The sequence below is a fragment of the Haliotis rubra genome, unplaced genomic scaffold (genome assembly GCF_003918875.1).
Source record: "Haliotis rubra isolate DU_JTF1 unplaced genomic scaffold, ASM391887v1 Scf136, whole genome shotgun sequence".
Taxonomy (NCBI): Eukaryota; Metazoa; Mollusca; class Gastropoda; order Lepetellida; family Haliotidae; genus Haliotis; species Haliotis rubra.
In genome coordinates this window covers 1,788,043-1,806,081 of record NW_025765292.1, presented here as the reverse complement: position 1 = coordinate 1,806,081, position 18,039 = coordinate 1,788,043, and the positions used below count along the sequence as shown (strand labels likewise).

The window sequence follows — 18,039 nt, the reverse complement described above, 5'->3', positions numbered from 1 at the left end:
TTTTTTGCAAGAACCTTTCTGGAACAGCTTCAAACTGAGACAGACTATCGTGGGACATGTTCATCCTGGTGCATGTTTTATCAGATGCCAGAAGCTACGGAGCAAGTTTGTCCATTTTGTAAAGGTCAAAGTCCCCAGCTTACTTAACTGACTTCCGAAAAACACTTTGGTCACATGACCCAGTTATTGTGAATAAAGTTCTATGACATCAAGCTATGTCCATGACAAAAGATTTTACTGTTATACGGTTCCTTAAATGTGAGCTTCACTTGTCAATTACGCCTCGTATGTGAGGAACAGCAGTATCATCTCTCCCTAACTCACAGCCGAGGATGTGTCACAGACAATAATATAACATGATTTCTTCACCACAGGGTGGACAGGCGTGAGGGAAAAAGCATATGTTCCATGACAACATTTATTACATTTGATAGATATTTGCAAGGTCTGTCATTCTTGGAAAAACTATATGTTTTCTGGATATGGAGTTGTCTTATTCTTGAGTTCAAAAGCTGACATTTTAACAAATCATTTTGAACCTCACTCCAAAGTGACCGAGGCCAAAATCCATACACATAAAATGAAATAATTGTGTGGAAGTAACGTGTTGTGTTTGATTGTTGGCAGTGCGACAGTTGACCTTATCACTGGTCAATGTCAGTGGCTATAAACCTTGAAATATGTTTGCTATGAGTGGTCTAAAAAAACAAATCTAGTCCTTACCATCAATATTTATTGAAGGGCAGTGGAGGGTTGGATCAGCCACATTAAGCTGTGAGTGTATGTCAGTAAAATGTCATGTCTGGATAAAGGTATGCATGGTAACAATACCCTCTTCGAGATATACTTAGTCCATGAGTCAGCCTGGTGCAGACAGGTTGTACAAACACATGACGACCAGTTGTTCCAGTAGCAGACAATCTCAATAGGACACAATTCCAAATTCTTACAAAGACTGGAACAAGTTCATAACAATACTAAGGAGAATACTGAAAAGCACTTTTCAAATGTTCAATTAATATACATCGTCAGACCAAAGGAAGAGTGAGTTAATATTTAACGTCACATCGGCAATATTTCAGCCAGACCAAAGGAAGAAATTCTATGGCTTGAGAATCATGCCTGTAAACAACTGCAGCATACACTGTCCATGTTGATGTTGAGGTCACCTAATTAGTCATAAGCTAACTATAGTGTATGTGGAGCAGGACTGCCTGACTGACTGAGTTTTGGTTTTACGCCGCTTTTAGCAATATTCCAGCAACATCACGGCGGGGGACACCAGAAATGGGCTTCACAACATTGTACCCATGTAGGGATTCGAACCCGGGTCCTCGGCGTGACGAGCCAACGCTTTAACCACTAGGCTACCCCACCGCCCCATGTGGAGCAGGAAGGCCATTAGACATTGAAAGCATGTCTTCTGTCTCACCAGTGAGGAAGATTTAAACCAGAAACAAGAAACAAATTTTATGAGAGACAAGGAACATATCACCAGAAACAAGAAAAAGGAACCCATCTCAAAAGATTGAACATGTGTAGAAGAAGACTTCTCAAGGAAAAGCATCAAGAACAAATCTCCTCAGAAATATATGGCAACATTTTTGGGAAGAATAGCATGCCCCATAAAGAGTCACAGGTAAATTCTGATAGTTTTTGACTAATTGATCTTTCACTGTAATGAATACAGCATGCAGTTCTACACATCTCGAACTCTGCACAATATTCATCAACAAATAATTACATTCTTCTAGGCGGCATCATTTCCCCAACACCTCAGCACACATCCTAGTAAAGGCCTTGTATTCCTCTTCATGAATAACTAGCACCAAAAATCTATTCATCAAAAGCATTATGGATGGTTTGGTGTTTAAGCCTGATCAAAGAGTATTTCACAAAGAATAATTTCTTGACCATCTTCCAATTACAGTTCAATGAATGCTCCCATTATAAAGTCATCCCCATTTTTGCAAATCTCCATGTCTCTGGGAGTCTCGACTGAAGCTGGAAGACGCTTCAAAGGAATGCCTGTTTGAAGATTGAACCACAAGGGACTGTGAAAGGATACTGTGCAAAGTAAATCCCTATCTTATGGCTTCACACTGCTTATTTGTCAAAGTGATCGGGACGTTTGGTGCAAAAAGGGTTATGGATGAAATCATACAACAATTATTCTTGTTAATTCCCCATGAACACATGTTAAACTTGATTGCAAAAAGTATCAACATTTTGTCAGTCAATTCCGACTTGTTAAAGTCTCATTATCCGATGATCCACAAGAAACATTCTTGGCTGATCAAGCAAATAACAATGATATGATTTCAATCCCATATCTTTTACTGGTTTACTTGCTAGTTAACTGATGTAGAACACAAGCAGCACATCCTGAATTATCTATATCCTACCTGGTACCCTTTTTACACAACTATATTGTGAGAAGTCTATACCATATATATACTGCTGCCTCCAACTGATTGTTTATAAATAGTTGATACCTGGCAACTCTTTATACAAGGGTATTCCAAAACCATGCATAATCTGCACACATTTCTCATAGAACCTTTGTATAACTGTAGCGTTAGAAGCCATTACCATCTGTACACAGACATCAATACTTCTGACTTACTGGTTCCCCTTTATACAAATGTATTGGACTTAGACAAAGAGTGCACACCATTGTATATAAATTCACATATATGCAAATATATATCAGTTCAATCTTGTCAAACACACATTGATTGGTATGATGTACTAACTTACAGTTTATTTATAGTACATGAAACATTCTTCAACCCTTATCACACAGGACAACACCCTACATTTGGCTTCACATAATGTACATGTGTGAAGTATTGAAGCCTTACAGGACAAGAAGTAAGTACTGAATGACACGTTCTGGCTGCCATGCTTCTAGTGTTTCTACAGTGTCTACCACTGACCTGTCCTGTGCCCACTGCTGGTACTTCTTCTGGATGCTGTTCTGTGTGTTCATGTTTCCTGTTGGGGTGAGGCGAGTGGCATCAAATGGGGGGAAGGGGTACGATGGGGTGCCTGGAGACATCAACTGATTCCGCAACATCTGCATCTGCCTCTCGTACATCTGGCGCTGCTTCTCCAGGGCCTCTACAAGACAAAGATGGCAAATGAATCAAGTTTATTGTAACAAGAACCACAGACCTGCACTGGGATCCATTCCACAAAGTGAACTGAGCACGAGGGTCCTTGTATGTGTATGTTAAAGTATGGGAATTATGACCATCTTAGCGCTAGGGTCCTTGTATGTCTATGTCAAAGTATGGGAATTATGACCATCTTAGCGCTGGGGTCCTTGTATGTCTATGTTAAAGTATGGGAGTAATGACCATCTTAGCACTGGGGTCCTTGTATGTCTATGTTAAAGTATGGGAGTTATGACCATCTTAGCACTGGGATCCTTGTATGTCTATGTTAAAGTATGGGAGTTATGACCATCTTAGCATTTGTCCAAAGTGTCCTTGTATGTCTATGTTAAAGTATGGGAGTTATGACCATCTTAGCACTGGGTCCTTGTATGTCTATGTTACAGTATGGGAGTTATGACCATCTTAGCACTGCGGTCCTTGTATGTCTATGTTAAAGTATGGGAGTTATGACCATCTTAGCTGGGGTCCTTGTATGTCTATGTTAAAAGTATGGGAGTTAGTACCATCTTAGCACTCTGGGGTCCTTGTATGTCTATGTTATGTTAAAATATGGGAATTATGACCATCTTAGTGCTGGGGTCCTTGTATGTCTATGTTAAAGTATGGGAATTATGACCATCTTAGCGCTGGGGTCCTTGTATGTCTATGTTAAAGTATGGGAATTATGACCATCTTAGTGCTGGGGTCCTTGTATGCCTATGTTAAAGTCTGGGAATTATGACCATCTTAGCACTAGGGTCCTTGTATGTCTATGTTAAAGTATGGGAATTATGACCATCTTAGTGCTGGGGTCCTTGTATGTCTATGTTAAAGTATGGGAATTATGACCATCTTAGCTGGGGGTCCTTGTATGTCTATGTTAAAGTATGGGAATTATGACCATCTTAGCGCTGGGGTCCTTGTATGTCTATGTTAAAGTATGGGATTTTTTACCATCTTAGCACTGCAGTCCTTGTATGTCTATGTTAAAGTATGGGAGTTATGACCATCTTAGCACTAGGGTCCTTGTATGTTTATGTTAAAGTATGGGAGTTATGACCATCTTAGCACTAGGGTCCTTGTATGTCTATGTTAAAGTATGGGAGTTATGACAATCTTAGTGCTGGGGTCCTTGTATGTCTATGTTAAAGTATGGGAATTATGACCATCTTAGCACTAGGGTCCTTGTATGTCTATGTTAAAGTATGGGAGTTATGACCATCTTAGCACTAGGGTCCTTGTATGTTTATGTTAAAGTATGGGAGTTATGACAATCTTAGCACTAAAAGCAGTTGAAAAATCTGTGATTCAACCCAAATATATTCTGATCCTGGATATGGATGAAAATCTTGACAGTATATTGTGAAACCCTAGACCACTGGGCTACTGGTGTGCTTAGTCCAACTGGGATCAGAAAGAAAAAAATAGTTTATTGATTTTTGTTTAGAAGGCAGATACTCGCAAATCAATGATAGTGTTCTGGTCAGTGACTGTCAAGGGCAAAGCAAAGCACTTTAAACCAATCACTTTCAGCATACTTAACAACCTGAAGTCCACCTCCAAACTACTTGTCAGCATGTCAGTAACTTGGCAGCTGGAGGTCCAAGCACTAAGACACAAGTACAGTCGTACACAGATATATTGATAATGGCATTAACTATAGGATTATCTTCTTAAACATGATACATGCAAGTTATCCCAGTTGTCAGAAACAGGAATGATGTATCTGCAACAGACACTATGTGATACACTCAATATTTGACTAGAACTAGCTACATCAACAAACATTGTTCCACTAATCAGTCAGACTAACACTTAGTCTCAGAATATATATAATTTTGATAGTAACAAACAAACCCATTTACATTGAAAAGGAGCCCTAGGTGGACCAGAGATCCTGAACCTGGGGAGATATAGACTTGCTTCAGTTAGGGCTTTAGCATTGCAGGGAGGGCTAGGCTGTAGGGAAAGTATTGTGGTTCAGGGACTGAGAGGCAGATTACTAATCAGTATGTTACCGGTTGACCAGTAATGAGTTGGTCAGTTTGGAATTAGCCTGTCATTAACACGCTCATTGTTGTTACGGCATACCATGCAGGGACCTAACCAGGACTCTAAACTAACGAAGTGCTCTTGGCAGGCAATTTTGAAAAAAATTGTGGCATTGTTAAAAATTTGATTACATTAATGTTCTCATTTTTGTAAAGTCGAGAAGTTGGGAGATTATTACTTCAAATTGGGAATTTTTACGATCAGACTGCAGACTTGGGGCCAAATATCATCTTCTGAGTGGTCCAAACAGATCCCTGGAGTAGCCCCTGTGGCAGTATGGAGATGGTGGAGGAAGGCCAGAACAGGCTCCTGATGTATGTCCACACTAATAACACTCACATCACCTGTCTGCAGAACACACTGCAGCAAGTTTCCACAGGCAGGGAGTGTGATATAATTACAATTTCCACTTGTGGGCAAGAATTCATAACACATAGTCTGTAATACCACAGAAATTAACATTTCAATATGTAACTCTCAAAACACTGGGTCTTATACAATTTCCAAGGTACTAGATCACCGATTACTAACCAGGGATGCAAATTGTCTAAAAAATATGTGCCTTGTTATTAACAGAGTATTGAAGATATACCTGAAACAGGATCAGGTGAGAAAAACAACTACGCAGATATTACATATAACATTTGGCTCAGACTTCTGGAGACACAGGTAGAAAGTAATTTATATCTTGCATAACATAGTTTGCAGAAATTACTCACATAAATGATACGTAAGAGTCTCCATAAATATATCACGAATGAAAGCAGGGACATACCTGCAGACACCATCTTTACTGTGTATGTAAGCCAGGACCCAAGTATATGTGACACACACTAGGAACCTAGTTACATTCACTGGAACTGTAGACTTGAAGGATTACCTTAATTTCCAACAAAGCAGACATTGTGTCCTTCAGTATAGGTACAAGTATTTACTCGTTAACACAACCAACTTACAATGATGTGGTCAACCATACTACTGTTTGTAGAGTCAGATAGAATACATACATATTGTCTCCATCACATCTAGTTACCCCGGCCTCACTATCCGTGTCTACCAACCAGGGACAACAGACACGCTGTACACTGCCCCACTATGTCACCAGGCATTGTTTCAGGTCAACTGAGACAGCTAATAAATTCAATGTGTGGTCATACAATCACAAAGCCCACACAAACCAAGCAGCTAGGGTCATGACGACCTTTAACTCCAAGTCATGAGTAACTTAAAATCTAATTCCCATGCATCTGTAAGTTTCATTAACTTTTTCTACAAAATGGTAACTTTTTCACCCTTACTTTATTTTCCTTTGGAACTGTGATTTCGGGAATGACTAAATAAAGCTGATATTCTCTACAAACAGGAATTGTTATTATGCCCCCTCTGTTATGAGTGAAAATATGATTGATCTGTTCGAATTATTGTTATTTAATACAAACAAGGAATCATAGCTTGTGACGCATAAATCCCGACATTTCCCTACAAAGCACAATCCAAATTTGAAACAGGTTCGGAAATCGATAACAGGTTTCTACTATGAATTTATCACACAAATTGAAACAAATACACTCCACAAAAAGAGAAGAAAATGAATTACAGGCAGGCCACCTTTCATCACTCTCATAAACTTCTGATCAATAGTCAAGGCTTGAAGCTTTATCGAATCTGAAGGACAAATTGCTTTCCCAAAACATCTGTTGGAGACTAACGAAATTATAATGCTCCATAACAGATTGAATAGTAACAAGTCACATTGATCTATCAATCCGTTCCACTCCAAGTGCCTTCTCGATTAATCTGAGTTGACCATGACAAACTCTGTGGTCGAACTTCCATGGATTTCCACTGATGGAAGGATCCTAACTTTACCAGTTCAAAGTGAAGAAATGCCACACCAAACCCTCTTCGCGAGGAAAATTACAATACAAATTGCTGCCCAAAGAAAACTATAAATCTGATTTTAGAACAGATGTTTCTCTAAATGTTTTTCAAAGGACAATGATTTGTGATGACAGATGATTCCAAGATGAGAGAAGTAATTTAAATTTTCTCATCATTTTTAGGTTGAACTATAGAAACAAGAAACCACAAGTGCTAAATACATGTATGGAATAAGGACAGTTTCATGATTGACCATTTTTGATATAACTTTCTTCTGTGTAATTAACGTATCGTAAAACATCTTTAGGACAATTCCAATGACATCGGCCAGCATCATATAATATGAATGAATCTGAAATACTGGTACATATAGATGGAAAAATGTACCCAAATTGTTATTGTTTTGTAATCTATTCCATATGACAGATGAAACATGCTTTGGCATCCATTTTTCAAATTGCAGTGGCACTTTTTTATTTCTGAAATCAACATTGGAATACCACTTATTTTTTCCTATTCTACATTTCTTGTAACACAGCCATGCTGTTCTAGTGGGGAATCAATACCGATATCTACATCAGTGAAATGGTGGCAAGCCTTGGACTCACTCACAGCTGCCTTCAGATCTTGTTTATCTCCAAAGTTATCTCTCTTGCTTCAGAAGTTTTTATTATAAAACTTTATAAAATTTTCTTGCCAGCAAATGAAGTATAAGTAAGTCCTCCTAATCCATTTAAGATTCCATCACACCATTGGATGGGTGACTGTTAATCTAGAAACAAAATAAGAGTGTGTTACATTAGGAACAGCCATTTGTTGGGCAGGAAGGTAGCTTGATTGTCACAGTGCTTGCTGACTTGATTGTCACATACTGAACTGTTGGCAGGAAGGTAGCTTTGCAGCCATTGTCAGGAAGTGCTTGATTGTCACACACAGCCATATGTTGGGCAGGACTGACTGACTGAGTTTGGTTTTCGCTTTTAGCAATATTCCAGCAACATCACGGTGAGGGACATGTTGGGCAGGAAGGTAGCGGGTAGTCACAGAAATGGGCTTCACACATTGTACCCATGTGGGGATTGAACCCAGGTCTTCGGCGTGAGGAGCCAACGCTTTAACCACTAGGCTACCCCACTGCCCCTGTTGGGCAGGAAGGTAGCTTGATTGTCACAGTGCTTGCTAAATACACACAGCCATGGTTGAATCTCTCAAATCTTTCTCTCACTGATTTCCTTTGCGAGTTTTTGTGAGATAATGTTGGCAATTCAGTAAGTAAAGAGGTTTTTGAGTCAGGGTTTGGGTAGATTCTTGGTTGGCTGGCTGACTACTGGAAGGGTTGGCAGTTTGTTACCTGGGAAAATGTATGGGTTGGTGACTGACAATTGGAAGGGTTGGTGGTTGGTTACCTGGGAAAATGTATGGGTTGGTGACTTGACAATTGGGAGGGTTGGCGGCTGGTTACCTGGGAAAATGTGTGGGTTGGTGACTGACAATTGGAAGGGTTGGTGGTTGGTTACCTGGGAAAATGTATGGGTTGGTGACTGACAATTGGGAGGGTTGGTGGTTGGTTACCTGGGAAAATGTATGGGTTGGTGACTGACAATTGGAAGGGTTGGTGGTTGGTTACCTGGGAAAATGTATGGGTTGGTGACTGACAATTGGGAGGGTTGGCGGTTGGTTACCTGGGAAAATGTATGGGTTGGTGACTGACAATTGGGAGGGTTGGCGGTTGGTTACCTGGGAAAATGTGTGGGTTGGTGACTGACAATTGGAAGGGTTGGTTACTTGGGAAAATGTATGGGTTGGTGACTGACAATTGGAAGGGTTCGTGGTTGGTTGACTGGGAAAATGTGTGGGTTGATGACTGACAATTGGGAGGGTTGGCGGTTGGTTACCTGGGAAAATGTGTGGGTTGATGACTGACAATTGGAAGGGTTGGCGGTTGGTTACCTGGGTGACTGACTATTGGAAGGGTTGGCGGTTGGTTGACTGGAAGAATATGTGGGTTGGTGACTGGAAGGGTTGGTCATTGGTTGGGTGGGAGAGTAAATGTGTTAGAAAGAAACACAAAGAATTAACCTGTTTCTTATACGTAAAAACCCCCAGAGTTCAAACTTAAGAAAGCCTTGGTGGTCCTTGATGTTAGCTCCAACATGAAACCTGGGACCCCCTAAATATGTAACCTTAAAATGAACTTAATACACAGACCAGTTCTGACCAACGTGACTGAGGAGAGTGAACCTACCCTGCTTGTCTTCCTCGTGCTGTTTCTCAATGGCACAGATGGCTTCCTGTATGGGGTCGTCACACAGTTCTTGCATCATCAGCTCCTGCTGGGCAAAGTTATAGTCGATCTTCTGTTCTGATGGGTCAGCATGCTGGGTCTGGGGACCTGTAGAAATGAATAATCAGTGTACACCATCAACACATCAACACAGTACACTGAAACCTGGTAGGAAATATACCTGACTAAACATATAACATACAAGGGGTATAGGTATTTTGGGGCAAGGTTGGTAGAGCAAGGGTAGTATTGAACACTCCCAAAGTAATAAAATATACCTGTTAAGTGTCTGAAGAATTGGGTGTATGGCCACTTGCTTCCCTTGCCCTACACTATATGAGTTCCTTACACATAAGGATTTCTTTGCCCTACAACCCATAAGTCCCTTACATGTAAGGATTTGCTTGCCCTACAATTCATGAGTCCCTAACACATAAGGATTTCCTTGTCCCATAACCTTTGAGTTCCTTACATATAACTATCTAAAACAATTTGAAACTGACTTTCCATAGATTAATCTTCATTGAGCTATCTACATGTTCTGTTTGTTCTGTCCTGTTTACATCTCAGACCTTCAAGGTTAAACACAAACATTTATCAACATGTCACCAGCAGCACTAACCACTCAGACTGCTACGTCTTTGTGCACATCACTGACTTTAAGTGACAAAACATGACTTGATTGTTACATGTGGATCAAGACATCAGGTTTAACATAAAGTGAGTGAGTATGGTTTTATGCCGCTTTTAGCAATATTCCAGCAATATCACGACACTAGAAATGGGCTTCACATATTGTACCCATGTGGGAAACGAACCTGGGCCTTCGGCGAGATGAGAGGACACTAAAACCACTAGGCTACCCCTCCGTCACCGTTTACATAAAATGTATGACATGCTAGCACAGGTTTTACACAATACATATGAAATGTAAGATGGTACACATTTTACACACAATGTACAAAATGTTAGATGGAACAGATTTAAAATTAGAGACTTACTATTAGTTGGTCGTGGGCAGTTAAGACGAAAGAAGTGATTATTCCCCCACAGAATACGATCTCCATGTCGGACCTTCTTTCTTTCGTGGATGACGGCACCATTAACACACGTTCTGAAAACACACAAATATTGCCATGATTGGTGGGAAGGTACACAACTCTTCTGTTTAGAGGATGAAAAACAGCTGCACTAATTAGAAAAAACACCTCCATCATGAGGATGTAAAATCCCCAGAGTGGTGTCTTCTTTCACAGCAGCTCCAACTGGTTGCAGAAACAGGAACTGCAGCAGCAGCCGCAGCCGCACGCAACAGTAGCCAAGCAAGTCCTCCACCGCAACACTATTGGTAAAACTCTATGTGACATCAACATATTGAATACACACTCACACAACTACAGAAGCTACAAACTTGGGTCTTGAGTCTTCCTGCAGGTCAGTCTGATCTGATGTCATACATATTTGTGAAATCTGCTGTCATGTGACAGGTCACATCTCAATGACAGGTCACGTCTTGCATCTTCATAGAATGCACCTTCAAGTCTCAAACATTAACCACAGTCAGATTCCTTGTCCTGATGATTAAAGCCTAACATGATCCAACCTGGGTGACATTCATTCTTACATCATTCCTTGTCCTGATGATATACAGCCTAACATGATCCAACCTGGGTGATATACATTCTTACATCATTCCTTGTCTTGATGATATACAGCCTAACATGATCCAACCTGAGTGACATACATTCTTACATCATTCCTTGTCTTGATGATAACCATCCAACATGATCCAACCTGGGTGATATACATTCTTACATCATTCCTTGTCTTGATGATATACCATCCAACAAGATCCAACCTGGGTGATATACATTCTTACATCATACCTTGTCTTGATGATATGTAATCAGACATGATCCATCCTAGATGACACCATCCAACATGATCCAGCCTGGGAGATACACATTCTAACCTGAGTGATACACATCCTTACATGATTCAGCCTAGATGATATACATCAATACATGATCCTGGCCTGGATGATATTCAGTTCAACATATCAAGCCAAGGTGATATACAATCCAACACACATTCTAACATGATTCTGACCAAAATGATAATGTAATCCAGCATGATCCAGCCTGGTTGATACACATTCCTTCATGATTCTGGTCCTGGAGACATATAGTTGAACATGTTCCAGCTTGGTCACACATGGTCCAACATGATTCTGGCCTGTATGACATATGGTGCTCATGATCCCACTAAGGTGTTATACACTCCAAAGAAAAATCTGGTCCTAGTGATACACACTGAAGCATGATCACAACCTCAATTTGATTCCAATGAAAGATGTCTCAATCTGATTCTGATCCATACGAAGATATATATTCCATACTCCATGAATGGAGTCCCAAATAGGACTGGTCAATAAGTCAGCGATATTCATTATCAAATTAGCTGGGTTGAATTAATGTAAACAAGTGTTGCTATGTGTTCAATCTGATTACAAGGGTTAGGGACATATTAGATTTCAGTCGAATTAACCAGCATCGATAACTAATTGAGCACTCTGCCCATTCCTCATTTCCTCCGCCAGGCACTGCTGGGTCCTTGTTGGGCATATTACAGTCTCTTCGATAATTCTGCTATCTCAACACGCTATCGATACTCTCAGCGTTATCATCATGTTATCATGTTACCTGGCCAGAACGGCCTGGGCACAACCTGGCGCCATGCTTGTCATGATAATTTTGTTGAAAAGAAACGCAATGGTCTAGAAGGTTGTACTTCATCACTATCAGAGACAACAGTTGTCTTGTTTGTTAAACAAATGATACTGTGTACATTTCACTACATAAACGTGAATATCCATCCACGTCCACGGCCCACATGTGAAAGGAGGCTGAGTGAATACTGCTGTACCATGGAACTTGTTTAAGGAATCGGCCCAGTGCAAAAAGCATCCTTTGGGGAGCAATAAGTTTGTGCTTCTCATAGACTGTTCTTATGCCATCATCATTTGGAAGAGCGCTGAGAAAAATGAGTCATTTGTCCAGTTTTATGCCATCTCTCTGATAAAAAACAAATTCACATCATGGACTGTACTCAGTTACAGACAGTGAATGGCGTTAAACTCTGCAATATTCTAGCAATTTCACAGATGCCTGTAAATAACCAAGCCTTGACCAAACTAATATCTGCTGTGACAGAGGCAGACACAAGTATTTCACAATCTATGTAGGAGCGAAAGAATGCATATGGTCGTTACACGCTTCCAGCAATAGTCTAGCAATAGGCACCAATCTACACAGGGAAATCTAATTACTTGTTCTTTCTAACATTAATACTGTACATTATTTGTTGGATAAGAATCCTAGATTGTTAAAATTCCACAAATCTACAGGCTCACAATAATGTAAACTCGTTGTGCAGACGTATTTCTGGGTGTCGAGTAATGATGTCGAAATGACTTTTTGCCATGACATTTCAATGAAATTGCTTAAGCTTTACTTGATTTGTTGGATACCAATACAAAACTAGGCAGAGAGCCATGGACTAGAGCAGGTTTCTAAGCATGAAACAGCAAGATATTCCTTGTAAAAAGCCCTTGCTCCTATTAACAAACTACAGCTACACACAAGCACAACCAACTCAGCAACTCTTATAATTATCCTCATCTCATTACACACTTGCATTTGACAGAGTTAAAAGGTTCAAGGTAATTTGTATCACTGGACATGAGCGTAAATTCAATGCTGTTTTGTGCCCAATTCAAATCAATCACCAGCTCAGTTTGACAAATATGAATGCTTTTAAGAATATGCATTCAGGATACGACATGATCACAATTTCAATCATCAAAACCCTTCAGATGGACATAGTCTAAAACCAATCAGGCAGCTAAAATCAATGCTGTTCTGCAAACCATCTGTATGCAATCACCACGACTTACAGCAATCAGCATCCGGACTTCAGAAACCACAAAGGCACCAAAAGCACTGACAGCCACTTCCTGCCTGGGTGCAGATTTGCTACAACATTTGAACTTGTAACCATCTATTACACAGCCCAGATTGACATGGGTCAAATGGGCAGTATTTACATATTGCTTCCCTTCAACGTTCACGTTCTCCATGAATTATCCCATCATATGAGCCGTGTTGAGCACGCCAATGACTTTACAATGATGACTGATTACCATGGATTATCACAGTTACCACTGTCCGAATTGTATAAGCTGAGGCATTGACTCTGTCTGTCAGTGTCTCCTTCCTCCAGTATACTTATTGCACTAATTTTCCTCTCTTCTCTCTCTCACCCACTCATGAAGTATGAGCAGTCATCCCATATATGACATGTGACTGCTATCTCACACACAAACACAAGCTTGCCAACATGTGACTTCTATCTCACACACAAACACAAGCCTGCCAACATGTGACTTCTATCTCACACACAAACACAAGCTTGCCAACATGTTTGTCTTCTATCTCACACACAAACACAAGCTTGCCAACATGTGACTTCTATCTTACACACAAACACAAGCTTGCCAACATGTGACTTCTATCTCACACACAAACACAAGCTTGCCAACATGTTTGTCTTCTATCTCACACACAAACACAAGCTTGCCAACATGTGACTTCTATCTTACACACAAACACAAGCCTGCCAACATGTGACTTCTATCTCACACACAAACACAAGCTTGCCAACATGTGACTTCTATCTCACACACAAACAACGGCCTGCCAACATGTGACTTCTATCTTACACACAAACACAAGCTTGCCAACATGTGACTTCTGTGTCACACACAAACACAAGCTTGCCAACATGTTTGTCTTCTATCTCACACACAAACACAAGCTTGCCAACATGTGACTTCTATCTCACACACAAACACAAGCTTGCCAACATGTTTGTCTTCTATCTCACACACAAACACAAGCTTGCCAACATGTGACTTCTATCTTACACACAAACACAAGCTTGCCAACATGTGACTTCTATCTCACACACAAACACAAGCTTGCCAACATGTGACTTCTATATCACACACAAACACAAGCCTGCCAACATGTGACTTCTATCTCACACACAAACACAAGCTTGCCAACATGTGACTTCTGTGTCACACACAAACACAAGCTTGCCAATATGTTTGTCTTCTATCTCACACACAAACACAAGCTTGCCAACATGTGACTTCTATCTCACACACAAACACAAGCTTGCCAACATGTGACTTCTATCTTACACACAAACACAAGCTTGCCAACACGTTCGTCTTCTATCTCACACACAAACACAAGCTTGCCAACATGTGACTTCTGTCTCACACACAAACACAAGCTTGCCAACATGTTGTCTTCTGTGTCACACACAAACACAAGCTTGCCAACATGTGTCTTCTATCTCACACACAAACACAAGCTTGCCAACATGTTTGTCTTCTATCTCACAAACACAAGCTTGCCAACATGTGACTTCTATCTCACACACAAACACAAGCTTGCCAACATGTGACTTCTATCTCACACACAAACACAAGCTTGCCAACATGTGACTTCTATCTCACCCACAAACACAAGCTTGCCAACATGTTTGTCTTCTATCTCACACACAAACACAAGCTTGCCAACATGTTTGTCTTCTATCTCACACACAAACACAAGCTTGCCAACATGTGACTTCTATCTTACACACAAACACAAGCTTGCCAACATGTTTGTCTTCTGTCTCACACACAAACACAAGCTTGCCAACATGTTTGTCTTCTATCTCACACACAAACACAAGCTTGCCAACATGTAACTTCTGTCTCACACACAAACACAAGCTTGCCAACATGTTTGTCTTCTGTGTCACACACAAACACAAGCTTGCCAACATGTGACTTCTGTGTCACACACAAACACAAGCTTGCCAACATGTGACTTCTATCTTACACACAAACACAAGCCTGCCAACATGTTTGTCTTCTGTCTCACACACAAACACAAGCTTGCCAACATGTGACTTCTATCTTACACACAAACACAAGCTAGCCACTTCTATCTGCCACACAAACACATGCCAACATGTTCGTCTTCTATCTCACACACACACAAGCCTGCCAACATGTTTATCTTCTGTCTCACACACAATCACAAGCCTGCCAACATGTTTGTCTTCCCACACATACATATGCTTGCCCACGTTTACTAACGTTTTTGTCCTGTGACAGCCACTTTAACATCCAACACTGATTAACAGAAGGGAAACATCAATAAATCTGATGTTCAGAGTTAATATGATTAAAAAACCATTCCACATCTAAAATCCAATTAAGGAATTCAATACTTGCCACTGTTTGCCAGAGATAAACAGATACCTCAATAAACCTGTTTGGAAACCTTTTTGATATCAATTTCCTGTAATAATCTTTCAGCACAAAACACGGTGCTCAGGAGCTGTAGCTCATCTGGTCACAGGACTGACCAACATAAGGACTGCCTGATGGCAACAACATCAGCCGTGTAAGATACTGTTAGTATCAAGGATTTCATATCTATCAGGGGCTAATGGGTTAATGAGCTCGTTCATCACACCGAAGACCCAGGTTCGATTCCTCACATGGGTACTTTGTGTGAAGCCCATTTCTGGTATCACCCTCCATGATATTGCGGCAATATTGCTGAAAGCGGCATAAAACTATACTCACTCACTCATATCATATGTTATATGCATTTGTGGCTCAAAAGAAGTTAACAACACCCACTTTTTACATATGAAAAAAAGTTAATCTGTCAGGACATAATGAACTAAAGTCACATGAAAAACCCTTGTTGTCCTTTGACCTCTTTTGAGTACCGGTAATAGAAAAATACTTTTCTATTATCCATCAACTTCTAAAATGCCAATCAAACAGATCGCTCTTTTGAGTAGGACACATCATTGTGATAAGAATTCAAGTAAGTCTGTAACCCGTGGAGTCTGTTGCTGGAGTGGTGCACACCCTGACTTTGTGTACCTATGTTTCCACACTTCAAAATTGCTAAATCTTTGTTACTGATGTATAACTAGCTAGAAAATGCGTGTAACCCATGAAGTTTGCTGCTGGAGTTGTGCACTCCCTGACTTTGTATACTAGTAACTATATTTTCTTACTTTGAACATTTGTAACTCTTTGATGCCAAAATGTAACCAGCCCTAACATGGAGTTGTGTACTCCCTGTCTTTGTATACCTATCTGAAATGAATAAAAATATTGAAAAAAAAAAAAAAAAAAAAAAAAAATTCAAGTAAGTAAACATGGCATTGGCACTGAGTTGACGAAGCACCTGGCACCACTGTACTTATGTAAGTGTTTGTAGAGTTGTACAGGCTACACTTTACCTTGTGTTCAATGACTCTAAATTGATCTCAACAATTTGTCAATGAACAGGTCAGGCCATAAGAGATCAAGAAAACTATCGGGTTGATCATTCTGCCAGACTAAGGACCATATTTTAAATCCTGATCTTTCATTAATCTCAATAGGTGTCAACACCAAAGCTGCAGACAGCAGAATGTGAAAATCATTGGAGGTCAAGTGCCACCTCCATCAGCTTGGTGGTTTCAGAAGGTAAGATGGTCAAAGGAATTTAGTGTTCACCCTCCCCAACTACAGAGGAACAGATGGAGGATGCCAGCAATATTGGTGTCACCAGTACAAGGAAACTACATACCAACTTACAGCTCCACTGGGCTCCTGCAGAGATGTCAATCCTAATTTAGCCCAATTAGTATTTTGGCCAAAAACTGATGCAAAAATTAGTATTTTTGTCCAAAATTAGTATTCACTTTTCCAAAGTATTTTCATATTAAATAAAATATGTAAATATATTGTCTAAGACCTTGTTATAGACATTGTACTTGCCAAAATCAGTAGTAAGTCTCCATATATGGCTTGATACTGAATTAATATGATTGAAATTTATTGTGTACGGTACATATGCTACATATGCTATTTGATAATTTGATTTAATGTATTATTTTTAAAAATTCGTATATTTTTACTGCTATCATAGTTGCGTATTTTGTGGGTTTTTTCGTAACGAATATGATAAAACCGTATGGGTTGGCATCTCTGCTACTGGTTCAGTAGAGAAGCTGTGTACATGCATCCAAGCATAACAGACAATACAGCCTTGATATCAACTTCCTTCGATCTTTGATCCCTTGTGAACCAGAAACTCGAATAATGACGACGGCTCAAGTGTGGCGTCTCTATACTAACTCTAAAACAATGATCTGTATGCTTTTTCATCTGTCATGCTTTGCTGCATGCAAACATCTTCTCCACTAACCACTGGAGGTCTATTCTATCTCTAAAATAATGATCTGTAGACATTTCTGTGACTTAAAAGAAATGCAATGAAGACTAGGTGTTGAATTTAGAGGATTCAATGGATTTTTATTGAATATTTATTTGTTTTATGATAGTAATCTCAAGAATTCTGAGACTGTTTCCATGGTTTATTTTCAAAACCCTGATATTAAGCCAAACTCATCATCAATAATATCCTGTGATCTGACGCTAAATTGATATAATAGGATCTCCACATAATGTCTGTTGAAGAAGGATAGGGAGTAGGAGAACAAAGATGTAAGTTCTCATTCTGCATAAGC

The 18,039-nt window shown here is 39.9% G+C and overlaps 1 protein-coding gene across 1 annotated transcript in view; it reads right to left on the bottom strand.

The window, feature by feature from the left end:
• LOC124268083 (kinesin-like protein KIF13B) overlaps positions 1-18,039 on the bottom strand; it is a 256,588-nt gene that overhangs the window by 39,269 nt on the left and 199,280 nt on the right. Inside the window, 3 exon segments of the mRNA XM_046703101.1 lie at positions 2,940-3,123; positions 9,340-9,486; positions 10,380-10,492. Of these exon segments, the coding sequence (XP_046559057.1) occupies positions 2,940-3,123; positions 9,340-9,486; positions 10,380-10,492 (444 nt within the window).